This window comes from Cottoperca gobio, chromosome 1 (genome assembly GCF_900634415.1).
Source record: "Cottoperca gobio chromosome 1, fCotGob3.1, whole genome shotgun sequence".
Lineage (NCBI taxonomy): Eukaryota > Metazoa > Chordata > Actinopteri > Perciformes > Bovichtidae > Cottoperca > Cottoperca gobio.
This window is the reverse complement of record NC_041355.1, coordinates 26,287,127-26,301,421: the sequence shown is the minus strand read 5'-3', so window position 1 is coordinate 26,301,421 and position 14,295 is coordinate 26,287,127. Positions and strand designations below refer to the sequence as shown.

Sequence of the window (14,295 nt, the reverse complement as noted above, 5' to 3'; positions counted from 1 at the left end):
GAAGCGGTGGTGTGCATCCTGCCGCGAATGTCAGCTGGTCAACCCGCCGGCAACCCCAAAAGCGCTGTTGTGTCCACTACCTTTAATTGAGGTTCCGTTCGAGAGAATTGGCATGGACCTCATCGGGCTATTAGACCGGAGTGCACGGGGGTATCGCTTTGTGTTGGTTCTAGTGGATTACCAACGCGATATCCGGAAGCAGTGCCACTGCGTAACATCTCGGCAAAGAGTGTGGCGCAGGTACTGTTCCATGTTATCTCCCGAGTTGGGATCCCGAAGAGATCTTAACTGACCAGGGCACGTCCTTTATGTCATGCACGTTACGCGAGCTGTACGGATTACTTGGCGTCCGCTCCATTAGGACTAGTGTGTAGCCTCATTGCTTGGCTTTGATATCTGTGCTGCAGGTAACTTGGTGCGCTCAGTAGTCGACTTGTGGCTGTTGTGATTGTACGTCATTTGTGATTTTCTTTTAATCTTTCAATCCCTTCATACTAACTATGTCGAGCCAAAAAAGAAAGTGGTTGGACGAATACGTACAATATGGATTCACGTGTATAAAAGGAACGTGATGGGAGTCGGTGTCCTCAATGCATGATTTGCAATGCCAAGTTGAGCAATTCTAGTCTAGCACCGGCAAAACTAAAGGAACACTTCCTAAAGCTGCATGGAGATGGGAAATACAAGAACACAATGCTCGCTGAATTCAAGGTGAAGAGAGCCAGATTCAATGAAAAGGCTACTCTGCCTGTTCTCGGCTTTGTACCCATCGACAAACCGATCCTCACAGCATCGTACGAAGTTGCGTACCTGATCACAAAGCAGGGCGAACCACACACCATTGGTGAAACACTCGTACAACCAGCTGCATTAAAGATGGCGAATATCATGCTGGGAAAAGCTGCTGAAGATAAGTTATCCCAAATTCCTCTTTCAAATGACACTATCAGCAGCAGAATAGAAAACATGAGCGATGACATCTTGGCTCAAGTAGTTGCAGATCTGATTTCAAGCCCAGCAAAATTCAGCCTCCAACTCGACGAGACCACCGACGTTTCCAACCTAAGCCAGCTTGTTGTATTCGTGCGCTATGTGAAAGACGACGTGATAAAGGACGATTTTTTTATTTTGTAAGCCTCTTACAACAACAACCAAGGCAGTCGATGTGAAGAAACTCGTGGATGACTTCTTCAGAGACAACGATCTTTCGTGGAATATGGTTTCTGCAGTTTGTTCGGACAGAGCTCCAGCCATGCTGGGACGGTTTTGGAGCGCTGGTGAAATCCGAAGCACAACACTTCATTGTTACGCACTCTGTTCTGCACAGGCATGCGTTGGCAACAAACACCTTGCCTCCAAAACTGGCAGAAGTATTAAAAATTGTAGTGTGAACTACGTGCGAAATAGTGCTATGAAGCACCGCATCTTCAAAGAGCTGTGTAAGGAAATGGGCTCTGAATTCGAGGTACTTCTGTACCATTCTAACGTTCGGTGGTTATCCCGGGGAAAGGTGCTGAATCGTGTTTTTACCTTGCGTGTGGAATTAGCCCAGTTTTTGAGAGTACCAACATTGTCACGCAGATTGCTTCAAAAATTCTGAGTTCATTCTCATTTTGGCATACATGGCCGATATTTTCGATGCTCTCAATCATCTCAATCGAGAGATACAGGGAGAAAACCTGAAGAAAACCTGAAGGCGTTTTAAAAAAAAGCTACCTTTATGGAAACGACGAACAGAGAACAATAACTTTGCAAACTTTCCCCTGCTGGACGACTGTGTAAGTAAGATCGAAGACGTGTCTGGAATTGGAGATATTTCTGTACCTGGGGAGCTGAAGCAAGCAATTGCCATGCACTTAGATGAGCTCGCAAAGTCTCTCAATGGATACTTCCCCACCAGAGAGTCATATCCAGCATGGGTGAGACAGCCACAGCCGTTCACGTTTAGTGTTGCGACAGCAGATATCAACGATGAATACCTCGATGAAATCATTAAACTCCAGCAGAGCCAGCTTCAACAGCAACTCTTCAGAACACTCTCAACATTTTGGTGTCACCAAATCGTACCATACCCTCTTATTGCTAAGAAAGCCCTTGAGATACTCATACCGTTTGTTACAACGTATCTTTGCGAGCAATCCTTTTCGAGGATGGTAGACATGAAAACTAAGAAAAGGAACAGACTTTTTTGTGAAAATTATATGAGAGTGGCACTTGCCAAGATGAAGGGGCATTTCTGAACTTGTATCTGAAAGGCAACAGCAAAAGTCACATTGATTTGCAGTAAATATTCATTGAGTTATGTTTTTGTGTGAAATTCATGTTTTGTTGGTTTTGTTCTTTGAACACAGGAATTTTGTGTGCAACTGACGCATGGTTCATTTTGTGCACTAATAAAATATATACCTATGTTTTGAAGAAATCATATTTTATTTTTCCAATTACGAAGGGTTCGGTGAATGCACTGATGAAGCTTGCAGGGTTCAGTACCTCTAATAAGGTTAAGAACCACAGGATTAGACCCTCTGTTATTCGCAGTGCAGGAGGTGCCCCAGGCCTCCACAGGATTTTCTCCCTTTGAGCTGTTGTTTGGCAGGAAGCCACTGGGTGTTTTGGATCTGGTTAATGAGGTGTCCAAATTTGACGCGTACCCAACTCTGCGTATGCTGCCGCCTACTTGGATGACGTTATCGTCCACAGCGAAACGTGGGAGCAGTATATGCAGCAGGTGGGGGCAGTGCTCAAGTCCCTGAGGAGCGCGGGGCTCACAGCTAACCTGAAGAAGGTTGGGCGGAAGGAGGTACGGTATCTGCGGTACCACTTGGGTGGCGGGTAGGTGCGGCCTCAGGTAGAAATGACTGCCGCCATTTTCGCCTGCCTGGCGCCCAAGACGAAAAAAGAGGGTCAGGAGGTTTATGGGGCTGGCCGGCTACTATCGTCGGTTCATTCCGGGGTTCGCAGAGCTGACCAATACCTTGACCGACCTGACCTGAAAGGGTGCTTCAGATCCGGTCCAGTGGACGGAGCCGTATCAGCGGCCGTTTGAGAGGGTGAAGAAAGCCCTCTGTGGGGAGCTACTCCTGTTCTCTCCTAACTTTGCTGTCCCTTTTGTTTTGCAGACCGACGCCTCGAACAGCGGGATGGGAGCCGTTCTGTCCCAGGAGGTGGAGGGGGTCGACCACCCCGTACTGTACATTAGCCGGAAGCTGGCTCAGCGGGAGGTGAACTAGCACCATGAGATTGCTTTTAGCTTTGAAAGTCGCTTTATAAATACAATTTATTATTATTATTATTATTATTATTATTAACTACAGTACGGTGGAGAAAGAGTGCCTCGTCATACGGTGGGCGGTCGACGCCCTGCATTATTATCTAATGGGGCGCTCTTTCACCCTCTGGTCGGACCATGCCCCGCTCCAGTGGCTCCACCGCATGAAGGATGCCAACGCCCGGATCACCCGTTGGTATCTGGCGTTGCAGCCGTTCAACTTCAAGGTGATCCACAGGCCGGGTAACCGGATGGTCATGGCTGATTTCCTCTCTCGCTCGGCGTAGGGGGGGAGTTAGCTAGGCCTGAGTCGGGCGGTGTGTGGGAGTGGGGTGTGGTTAAGGCGCCGGCTGCTGGGGGAGGGACGGGAGTGTTCCAACTGGAGGCCAGACAGCTGAGCGGAATCAGGTAATCAGTCACATAATAAATGCATGGTGATGGCCTGTTTCTGTTCTCTTGCAGTAGGCTGGGTCCCAGCTGTGAAGTTGGAGCCACAGTCCAACAGTACCACAGTGCCACAGCGCCGGAGAGCCGCAGAACAGCCGAAGCACCTGTCTGTTAAGAACACTTGTGGTTGAATTAAAAGACTGTTTAGTGCACTATCCCTCTTCTCCGTCCATCATTTCCTCATCATTCATTTTAAAAACACTTTTATACCTGACACTTTCTACTTCTTCTACTTTCTACACCTTACCCAAAAGTTACAAATAGACTGACCCTGTATTCACTGTTGGCCGCTGTAGAAACCCACAAGTTATTAGGAACTCCCATCCTCTTGTAGTCATCCATGAGGTCTATGAAGTTCCAGGACTCTTCTCTCTCCACTTTGTTCACATTGGGATTAAAGGACAGGCAGTACAGCTCACTGTACTTCTCTGAGAGAGGAGATGAGAGGAGAAGAAAGGAAAGGAGACAGAAGAGGAGGAGAGAGGAGATGAAAAGAGCCGGGAGAGGAGGAGGGGAGTAGAGGAGAGGAGGAGAGAGGAGAGAGAAGAGAGGAGAGAGAAGAGGAGGAGAGAGGACCCAACAATAATTTTAAATCAGTACCTTAAATGGGTTTCACATACTGTAAAATCAATACACTAACACACCTGCTCCTGACACCCTGCTACACAGACAAGTGTCTGTGTTCATGAAATCACTCTTAACACATATTTAACCACTCACATACATAAACACACACACCTGGTCGTGACAATCTGACCAATGAGGTGTGGACATCCAAACAGTCTCTCTCCTGCGGAATGAGGATCTGGAAGACCCGGAAGTCCTTACAACGCAGGATCAGCTGACTTCCTGTGGGGATGGTGGGTGGCCTCTCCACACTGCTAACCATACTGTGCAACACCTGAAACATACACATCTGTCCTATTATCCACTGTGGACATTCTTTACCAAACACAATGATTCACACAAACAAAATACACACAATGTTCCATTCTCTCTATCAGGTCCTTTTGTGAATAACTAAGGAGGCTTTAATATAAGTACAGAAGTTAGTGATATCAATCAGCACTATGAAAACCAACTCAGCATCCACACAAGTCACATTATTGTGTAATCTGTCTTGTGAGCTAAGAAAAAGAAGCTAATCGAAATCGGTCTTCTTTGTTCCTGCTAGACACAGTCTGCCGGTTGGGTGAAATCTGACACCCCTGGATGCTTGTTTTATCACGTCAGGTCCAGAGGGACAGGACAGTGTCCCCCACATCCTCTTGCAGGAGATTTTAAATGGGAAAGGGTGGCATCTTTCCTTCCTGTGTCTGGAAACTCAGCACTCACACAATCCGTCATCACGAACAGTGAGGTAATACCAACTTGAAATGCTGGGGCGATTTCTATTAAAGCGACTTTAGCAGTCTTCAGTGTAGCTAGCTAATGGGCATCGTATTTGTATCCACACCTGGGGAAGAAGAGGCCGGGGAGTGGTAGCGAGGGGCAGACAAACGTCCCTAATACAGAGGGCAGGGTCTCTGCAGACACCGCCACACTTTCTAGCTGGACATAAGAGATGATTGAGAGGAATTATTTTTGTGTGAGTCTACGCAAAAATCCTACTCATTGTGCTTTTAACAAATATGAACATGCCAGATAAAGATTTCAAAATGGCCAGCTTCCCTTCCTAGTGACTGATTGCAGTGGGTGTGGCTAACACAGCTGAAGTAAATACACTCTGTAGAGATACCAGATTCAGTGCTTTTGAATCTTGAGGAATCTTCTGCTAGACTGTGAGAATATTGTTTACAAAGTTTACAAAGTTAAAGTGTATTTGCTTTTAATAGGTTTTTCTGCTGAAACTGTACTTTGATTACTGCTATTCTTGATAGCTGTTGTTAGCCATCAGTCAGGGTCATCTGGGTGATGCAGTGGGTGTGGCAAACACAGCTGCGGCCACACAAGTAATCAAGTCTGAAATTTAAGGAAACAGTTTGGCAAACAGCAAACAGTTTGGAGCGGCAGTCTCACCTGACAAAGACAAAGAGAAAGGAATCTTTCAAAAGAGTCTTTGTGGGAGGACATGTGGGAAGCACAGCCAACTCTACTGGGCTAAGTATCAAAGTATCTCATTCTGCTTGCTCTTCCCTCTCTATTTAAATGTGTATATTTCCCAATCCTGTGTTTGTGTCCTCTCGTAGATATTGCTGGCCCCGCACATGCTCGCAACACCACCCCAACCTCTCTGCTTTGTCTTTCCCACCCGCTCTTCTAATACCCAACACCTTGTCACAGGAGGCCTGTGGAACTGCCGTTCAGCTACTCGCAAGACTGAGTTCATCTCTGGCTACGCCTCCCAGCAATCCCTCAACTCCCTTGCCCTCACTGAGACTTGGATCACACCTGATAACACTTCCACCCCTGCTGCTCTCTCCACAGCCATCACCCACTCACCCAGAGCCACTGGTCGAGGAGGTGGCAGTGGTCTGCTGATCTCACCAAATGAAGTTTCTCTCTCTACCCATTGCCACCCTTCACCCACTCATCTTTTAAATGTATTGCCATCACTGTAACTAAGCCGGTTACATTAAACATTGTTGTTCTCTACTGTCCTCCAAGTCCTTTAGGGGAGTTTTTGGAGGAATTGAACGTTCTAACATCCTTGAAAATGGCCCTCCGCTCGTACTTCTCGGTGACTTCAACATCCACTCAGAGAAGTCAACGGACTTAATATCTTCTTTTGCTCTCTCCCTGTGTCCGTCCCCTCCCACTCACAAAGTTGGCAAACACCTCAACCTCATATTCACCAGAAACTGCTCTATACCTCAAACCTCTCTGTAACCCCACTTTACATCTCTGATCACTTTTTCATATCCTACTCTCTCCCCCTCTCCCGCTCTAACAAACCAAACTGCCTGAACACTGCACCTCTCCACCGAAACCGTCGATCCCTCTCTCCCTCTCTCCCTCCTCTCTTGCCTCAGCCGTCCTCTCGGCCCTTCCTTCTCCTGACTTCTTCTCACTCATGCTTGCAAACTCTGCCACAGACACTCTCCTCTGGACTCTCTCTGTCCTCTCACTATGCAGCTGATTTCCAAGTTCTCCCACACTACACCGCTTCTCCGCTCCCTTCAGTGGCTACCAGTGGCGACCCGAATCTGTTTCAAGACTCTGGTGGTTGGCTTATTTGAAGCTAATGGTTGAGTTTTTATTTCATTTCTGTATGTTGCACTTACATTGTTTTGGCTTATTTTAAGCTATTGTGCTGCACTTTAAATTATTTTATCTATTTGAAGATAATGTACTTGCAAGATTCTTGCTGTTCGGAGTTGTATTCGCATGGTAGTTTGTACTTATTGTAAATCGCTTTGGACAAAAGCATCAGCTAAATGTAATGTAGTGCCATGTCATCATGACAATTCTACACTTAGTAATACAGAAGAGGTGGAACTGTAGAATGACATATTGTAGATGCAAGACCAAATTATATAATAATAATAATATTAATAATAATTTACTTTATTTATAGAGCGCTTTTCATACAAGAGATGCAGCTCAAAGTGCATTACAAAATACAAATGCAATTGCGACACATTTTATAAAGGGCAAACAGACAGGCAAACAATTACACAATAAAAATACAGAAGATGTTAAAATATATAAATTTAATTAAAACTGAGACCATTAAAAATAATATTTAGAGAATTAGTAAAGAACATAATGAGAATTATAATTAATTATAAGCCATATTAAATAAATAAGTTTTCAATTGTTTTAAAAAGTTAATTCATTACTTCAACTGCTTTTTTGCTGTGCTTCTCTTTTTGTACTGAATTTACTAAATGTCTTTTAGCTGATTTGTTTCAAGAGTGATGGCCTCATGTTGAAGATACTTTTCTATCTATGTAATAAAAAAAACATTTCCTGAATTTTAAGTTTCACAAAATCTAGGATTCACTTTAGACTAGGGTATCTGAGATTTCAAGCAGGCTGTTGTGTGACGACAAGTGTTAAAGGTAGTGCTCATGGCTCACTGGAGCAGCACCTTGCATTCAGCTTACCCATGTCTCCTTGCGTGTCTCAGGGTTGTTCTCTACAAAGATGGTGTGTGTGGCAGAAAGGTAGAGAATCCCAATGCTGGCCTTTCTCTGTCCTGACGATCGGTCCAGGAGACGCACATTTTCCACCTACCAGAGGAACACATGCAACATATCGGAGATGGAACATGACGAATAATTAAGAAATATGTCCCTTACTCAAATAATCATGACATCTATTATTCAACTGTAATAAGCCGTCTCAACAGATTACAATGGTCACTGAGCTCAAATTAAAGTGTGCCTGAAAATAAACGTGTGTTGGCACATCTGATCTAGTTATGAGAATCTGTTACTGTAATGCATGTATCATTATGAATTCTGCATACCCTATTAATGAGTTTATATTCCTTATAAACCCTGTCAGACCTTGTGATGTTGTAATGAGGAGGATGGGTCCATATGAGGCCTGTGTGCCTTTGCCAGGTGGGCAGACAGGAGGTAAATGGTGGTTATCAGCTACAACATTGTGCAGAATATAACATATCACAAATTCATATTCCATAAGTAATACAAAGTACGTTGTTGTCAGCAGGAGCACATGAGCATCATAACAGCCAGATGTACCAGGTGTGTTTAGAGCTATATCAGGGATTCAGTGGAAGAGTCCATTATCGGACATATAATGTTAGAGATTTTGTTTCCTGTGAATGCAGTAGGTTAATAAATGTTAAGCAGAAAATAAGATGGGCTACACCGTCTCTACTCAAGGTGTTTTAAGCCCACGGCGCCACAACATGTAAATTACTGGGCGCATGATAATCAAGGGACGTCTTCCTGCAGGAGGACAATAGACGGATGTCAGTTTTGAGATGCTTCACAGATAACGTTATTGAGCAAAACTGTGCCGGGTAACAGAGGCAGGGAGAGATGCTATGGAGAGATAGAGGGAGATAGAAGGGAGAGAAGAACCTATGGAATAAAAAGCTAAACAAATGGGCACACCATCAGAGAAGAAACAAAGACGAAGGACAGCACGAGCTAACGTTAGTTTAAGTCATGTTGAAATGCCGAGTGTTGTTACCTTGGGCGTCCGGATGTGCTCCATCACTGACAACCAAAATGGTGGAGATGGAGAAAGAGTGGCCCGACGTGTTTTGGGGTTTTTGCAGTCAACAGTTATATTCCCTGATTTACGTCAACACATGAGCTGTGTTCTCCTTGGCTGCTGTACCCGCACTGCCCTGGAATCTTTCCCATGATGTACTTCCTCCTGTAACCCGTCTTTGTTCCGTTAAACTGGAAGGAAACTGATTCTATACAAACAGTACCACTGCCCTTCATTAACGGCACCGGAGCTCTCCTCTCCTGTCTCCTCTCAGATAGACAGTGACGCTGATAACAGCTGCGGTATTACGTGCTACACTGTGACGTTAACGAGATAAGATGCACGGCCTCCGGTTATTCCTTTCAGAGTAAAACCCACTATTTTCATATTCAGAGGAAGACATTTTCCTAAACTTTAACAGTGGTGGAATTCCCTTATCTAACATACTATAGCGTTTGTGCATCCCCATGCACAATATATGGGTCACCATAGCCCAGGATATGTTTGCGTAAGAAGAAGAAAAAGACTTCGATTTTTTAAATATTAAATAAAATATTTTTGTATTATTGTGACTGAGTGTTAAACCATTTATTATTGCAAACTTGATACTTGTACTCGCAACTGCGCTTGCGCAGATTCAACATATTTATTTATAGCCTGCATCATGTTATTACATAGCCAACTCGTTGTGTTTTTTCTTCGATTTGTATCTTTCAGTTACATAATGCCCAGTGGCGGTTCAAGACCAATATCACTCGGGGGGCCTGGCTGGGGTCAAGTGTGTTGTCAGAGGGGCACATTCAACCCTAGGTACATTCAACCCGGGACAAAAGAGACGAAGCAGTGTTCAAGCCTTCAATGTTTTTAGTTAAGTATAAATAATCAAGCACAACAAAAACAATACCATGATTGGTATGTTCCTGACTGATTACAGCATCTCTCCAGTAATCAATCAATCAATCAATCAATCAATCAATCAATCAATCAATCAATCAATCAATCAATCAATTTAAATTCTGGCATATTTTACACATTGAACCTTTAAAGAGATTAACACATGTATGCATTAGATAGATTAGATTAGATAATTATAATCCAATAACATATTATATTATTCTGAAATAGGTCAACGAGGTTTTATACTTTTAGTCAAGTGAAATTTGAAATGCAGAACATTTACATGTGACATATTTCTACACTGTGGTATCACTACTTTTACTTAAATAACACATCTGATTACTTCACCCACCTCTGGGTATCACATATAATCACCACACTAATACCACAACAACAATTGTGTGTTGTTTCAATTAAACCATGGCAAGATTATATTAAAGTGTGTTATATTTTGAATCACATTAGAATTTCTGTTCCTTAAATTATATTTTGAAACGGGTTTACTTCCGGAACTGTAACATGACAAGTTGCACTCAGCTGAACATTACACTCTGTTACACAATGAATATGAAATGTGTCTCAGTTGTACACTGTTACTGTTATAATTATTTGAAATTACTTTACTTTGATACACTGGGATTGAGTAGAGTTAGGACTAAAGTGCACATAATCTCCATTTGTCAATCTTTATTTGGCCACTAGATGACAGTGTTAGAGATGCAAATGTCCAGTGGTTAGGCAAGAGGCAACATTTGCAATAACATTTGGCACACAGTGGAAGTTTAGCATCCATCAAAAACAAATGGAACAAAAATAAGCACACATACGTAATGGAATACCACATTTAATGATTATATTGATTATAAGACATGTGAAAAACTGCTAAAATGCTTGTAAATGTTATAAAATCAGCATCAAATCAAGCGTGAGCTTATAAAAAAGTATTCACTTCACAAAAATATCTATAATCCCATAACATGTGATAAGGCTGGACTCTGTTGGTTATCCACAGATGTGTGTGTGTGTGTGTGTGTGTGTGTGTGTATATATATATATATATATATATATATATATATATATATATATATATATGGCTGTGCATGTGCAGTTATGTTTAGACTACAGGTGTGTGTATGTGTTGGATCTTTGGAAAGCATACTGGGTTTGGAAATCAACTGTGTCCCCAGTACTGCGCTGTATATGTATGGTTGTGTGTGATTGTTTATGCCAAGCACAAATGTCCATGGCCATCTGCTGTTGCATTTATGAATCGCATTGTGCAGTAATGCCATGCTACTGTTTGAGGCTTTGTGTGTCTGTCCATTGAGAGTGTCCATGCAGCAAAGTGTGTCAAGAGTGTTACATAACATGTTGTCCTCTGCATCATCCTGCAGGGCTGCCCAGGATTAAATAAGGACTTTCAATAGCATGGTAGAGTGCTTTCTGTGTGTGCATGCACTTCTACTGCTCTACCTCTACTTATCAGCCAGCTCTAATGAATATTCTAAGCCCTGTGCTGTTGAATGCTCATTTCTATCCCATAGGAGAAAAATAATGATAACTTGTGCCTCTCTCAGATGTGGTTTTTGATCAATAGCAATACCACAAATTCATAGTTGGAGATCAGATCAGACAGCTGGATGGAATCAGGTAATCAGTCACACAATATCAGCATGGTGGTAACCTGGTACTGGTCTTTTGCAGTAGGCTGGGACCTGGAGGAGGGAGTGTTCGGCAGAAAATGTCCTGAGGATTTTTGAAGAGACCGCATTGGAGTGTGGTGTGTTTTGTTTTGCCTGGAAAGGCTAAAGTGTAAATTAATAATGATCAAACGTCATTCTCCTTCCGTCATTTTATCTGGGTGAGAGCAGGACTGCCTTACATTGGTGCCTGAACAGGGACATGACAGAGGGAGAAGCCTTGCTTATCCTGCTGGGGCAGGTTCTCCAGCTCCTCACCACAATGCAGCAGGGCACCGCCACCATACAACAGCAACAGAGCCAGGTTCTCGTGGACATCGCTGCGTCTCAACGCAAGGACCGTGCTCTCCTGTGGGAGCTGCCGGGCCCGACAAGCACACACTGGCACACAGTCTACCAGCATCCACTCGACGTGCAGCAGCTCTTCGATGCGCCAATGACGTCGTTGAGCAGATGGCTCTGGAGCAGTTTGTCGTCGGCTATCCTCTACGGCAAATTTGGTGCAGTACCGCCGTCCCATCAGCCTTGACACCGCGGTCAGCGGTACTAAATAGAGTATTGTATGCTGTATAGTCTGTAAAGCCCACTGAGACGAATGTGTAATTTGTGATATTGGGCTATATAAATACATTTGATTAGATTTTGATTTGATAGAGTTAGGGCCGGGGTTTGTACTCACCTTACACACAGATGCGTTTTCTAATGACATAGAAGCTCTGGATGGCATTAATTTAGCCTCCAGGAATCTTGCCGTTATCTTTGATCAGGATCTGTCTTTTAACTCCCACATAAAACAAATCTCAAGGACTGCCTTCTTTTATCTACGTAACATTTAAAAAATAAGACCCATCCTGTCTCAAAATGATGCAGAAAACTAGTCCATGCATTTGTTACTTCAAGGCTGGATTACTGCAACTCATTGTTATCAGGTTGTCCCAAAAAGTCGCTTAAGACTCTTCAGTTGATCCAAAATGCAGCGGCACGTATATTGACAAGAACTAGGAAACGCGATCATATTACTCCTGTATTAGCTGCTCTGCACTGGCCCCCGGTAAAATACAGAATATAATTCAAAATCCTTCTCCTGATTTAAAAAGAAATTAATGGCCAGGTTCCAGCATATCTTAAAGATCTCATAGTACCTTATAAACCAACTACAGCATTACGCTCCCAGACTGCAGGGTTACTTGTAGTTCCTAGAGTCTCTAAGAGTACAATGGGAGCCAGAGCCTTCAGCTATCAAGCTCCTCTCCAATGGAACCAGCTTCCAGTTTGTGTTCGGGAGGCAGACGCCCTCTCCACATTTAAGAGCAGGCTAAAGACTTTCCTTTTTGCTAAAGCTTATAGTTAGGGCTGGCTCAGGATTGCCTTGGATCAGCCCCTAGTTATGCTGCTATAGGCTTAGACTGCCAGAGGACACCTCCCTGTTCTCCTCCTCTTCCTTTCTCCTCCCCTCTTTCTCTCGTCTTCTCCCTCTCTATCTGCATTTATGTAAATGTATGTTACTAATACAGCATCCGGGGCATCATCCCTGGAGTTTCTGTGTCTTTCATGTGGCAGGTTGCCACTGATAAAGTTTACATCTGGATCATGAATCGTGGCTGTGCCTGCTACCCTGGTCCTGCTGGACACCGGGAAGCCTTTTTGTCATTTTCCTGGATTCATCCATACTTTCTCTTTTTTCAACACAACATAATTTCTGTCAAATGTTGTATTTGTACTATGTTGTTTATCCTGTACACATGACATCTATTGCACGTCTGTTCGTCCTGGGAGAGGGATCCCTCCCCAGTTGCTCTCCCTGAGGTTTCTTCCATTTTTCCCCCTTTAATTATGGGGTTTCTTTTAGGAAGTTTTTCCTTGTGCGATGCGAGGGTCTAAGGACAGAGGGTGTCGTATCCTGTACAGTCTGTAAAGCACACTGAGACAAATGTATAATTTGTGATATTGGGCTATATAAATACATTTGATTTGATTTTGATTTGAGAAGAAAACACCCAGATGTTGGAGCCATTGGTAAATGATTTTCCAGGCGGCTCATTATAACCCCATGTCCGGTCATCTAGGACAGGGGTTCCCAAACTTTTCAGCCCGCGACCCCCAAAATAACGATGCCAGAGACTGGCAACCTCCATTATCCACGGAGGTGACTAAAACATAAGAAGACGTGCTCACTAATAGGCATATCCAAACACGGGCATAGCGACAACACAAAAGAACAAACAGCCTGACAACCATGATATGATTTTACATATAACAATTTACTATAAGTTAAAAGCAGTCAGTCAGTCAAAGTAATCTCCATGTCATTTATGAGTGAACATTGTTGCTGTCATCTGCTAACTTAATTTTGACACAATACTTTAATTTCCATGTTAGCAGAAGAATATCTCAGTCAAAGTAATAGCCATAAACTGTAGCACTGAGTAAACATGTGAACATTGTTACGGTGCAAATTTACATTTTGGGAATTGGCATGTTTCAGCGTTAATCTCACCTAATGAGATGGGTGGTCCCTATATGTGGAGTACAGTAAATCCATTCTGGGTTTAATTTGGGAGACGGCCACTCGGAGATCATCCTCCACGTTTTGACGCGATCTGTATTTATTTTGAATATGTCAGTGCCGAGAAAGTCTTTTCGCATAGATATGTAGAGCCAAATGGCATCAGTACGTCCATTGAATTGGATAGCTGTGGATATTCTCTCTCGACTGAAATCCAGAACTCAGCAAGCGTCTTTGATTTAAAGTGCGGTCACTTGACAGTTCAACCAGTGCGTCCTCCATGTCGGATGACAGATGACTTGTGGTCGTTACAGTGAATGGTGATCTTATCCAGTCTTATCCTG

The 14,295-nt window shown here is 43.4% G+C and overlaps 1 protein-coding gene across 3 annotated transcripts in view; it reads right to left on the bottom strand.

Annotated features, from left to right (window-relative positions):
* Nucleotides 1–9,137, bottom strand: part of LOC115021024 (myotubularin-related protein 7-like) — a 35,324-nt gene extending 26,187 nt beyond the window's left edge. For 2 of the 3 annotated variants that reach the window (XM_029451177.1, XM_029451255.1), the window contains exons 1-4: nucleotides 8,825–9,137; nucleotides 7,765–7,890; nucleotides 4,454–4,616; nucleotides 3,986–4,143 (exon numbers count right to left, since the gene is read on the bottom strand). In XM_029451177.1, coding sequence (XP_029307037.1) covers nucleotides 3,986–4,143; nucleotides 4,454–4,616; nucleotides 7,765–7,890; nucleotides 8,825–8,848 — 471 coding nt within the window. In that variant the 5' untranslated portion in view covers nucleotides 8,849–9,137. The remainder of the gene's footprint in view (nucleotides 1–3,985; nucleotides 4,144–4,453; nucleotides 4,617–7,764; nucleotides 7,891–8,824) is intronic. The other variant, XM_029451338.1, reaches the window with a different exon arrangement.
* Nucleotides 9,138–14,295: the final 5,158 nt, after the last annotated feature.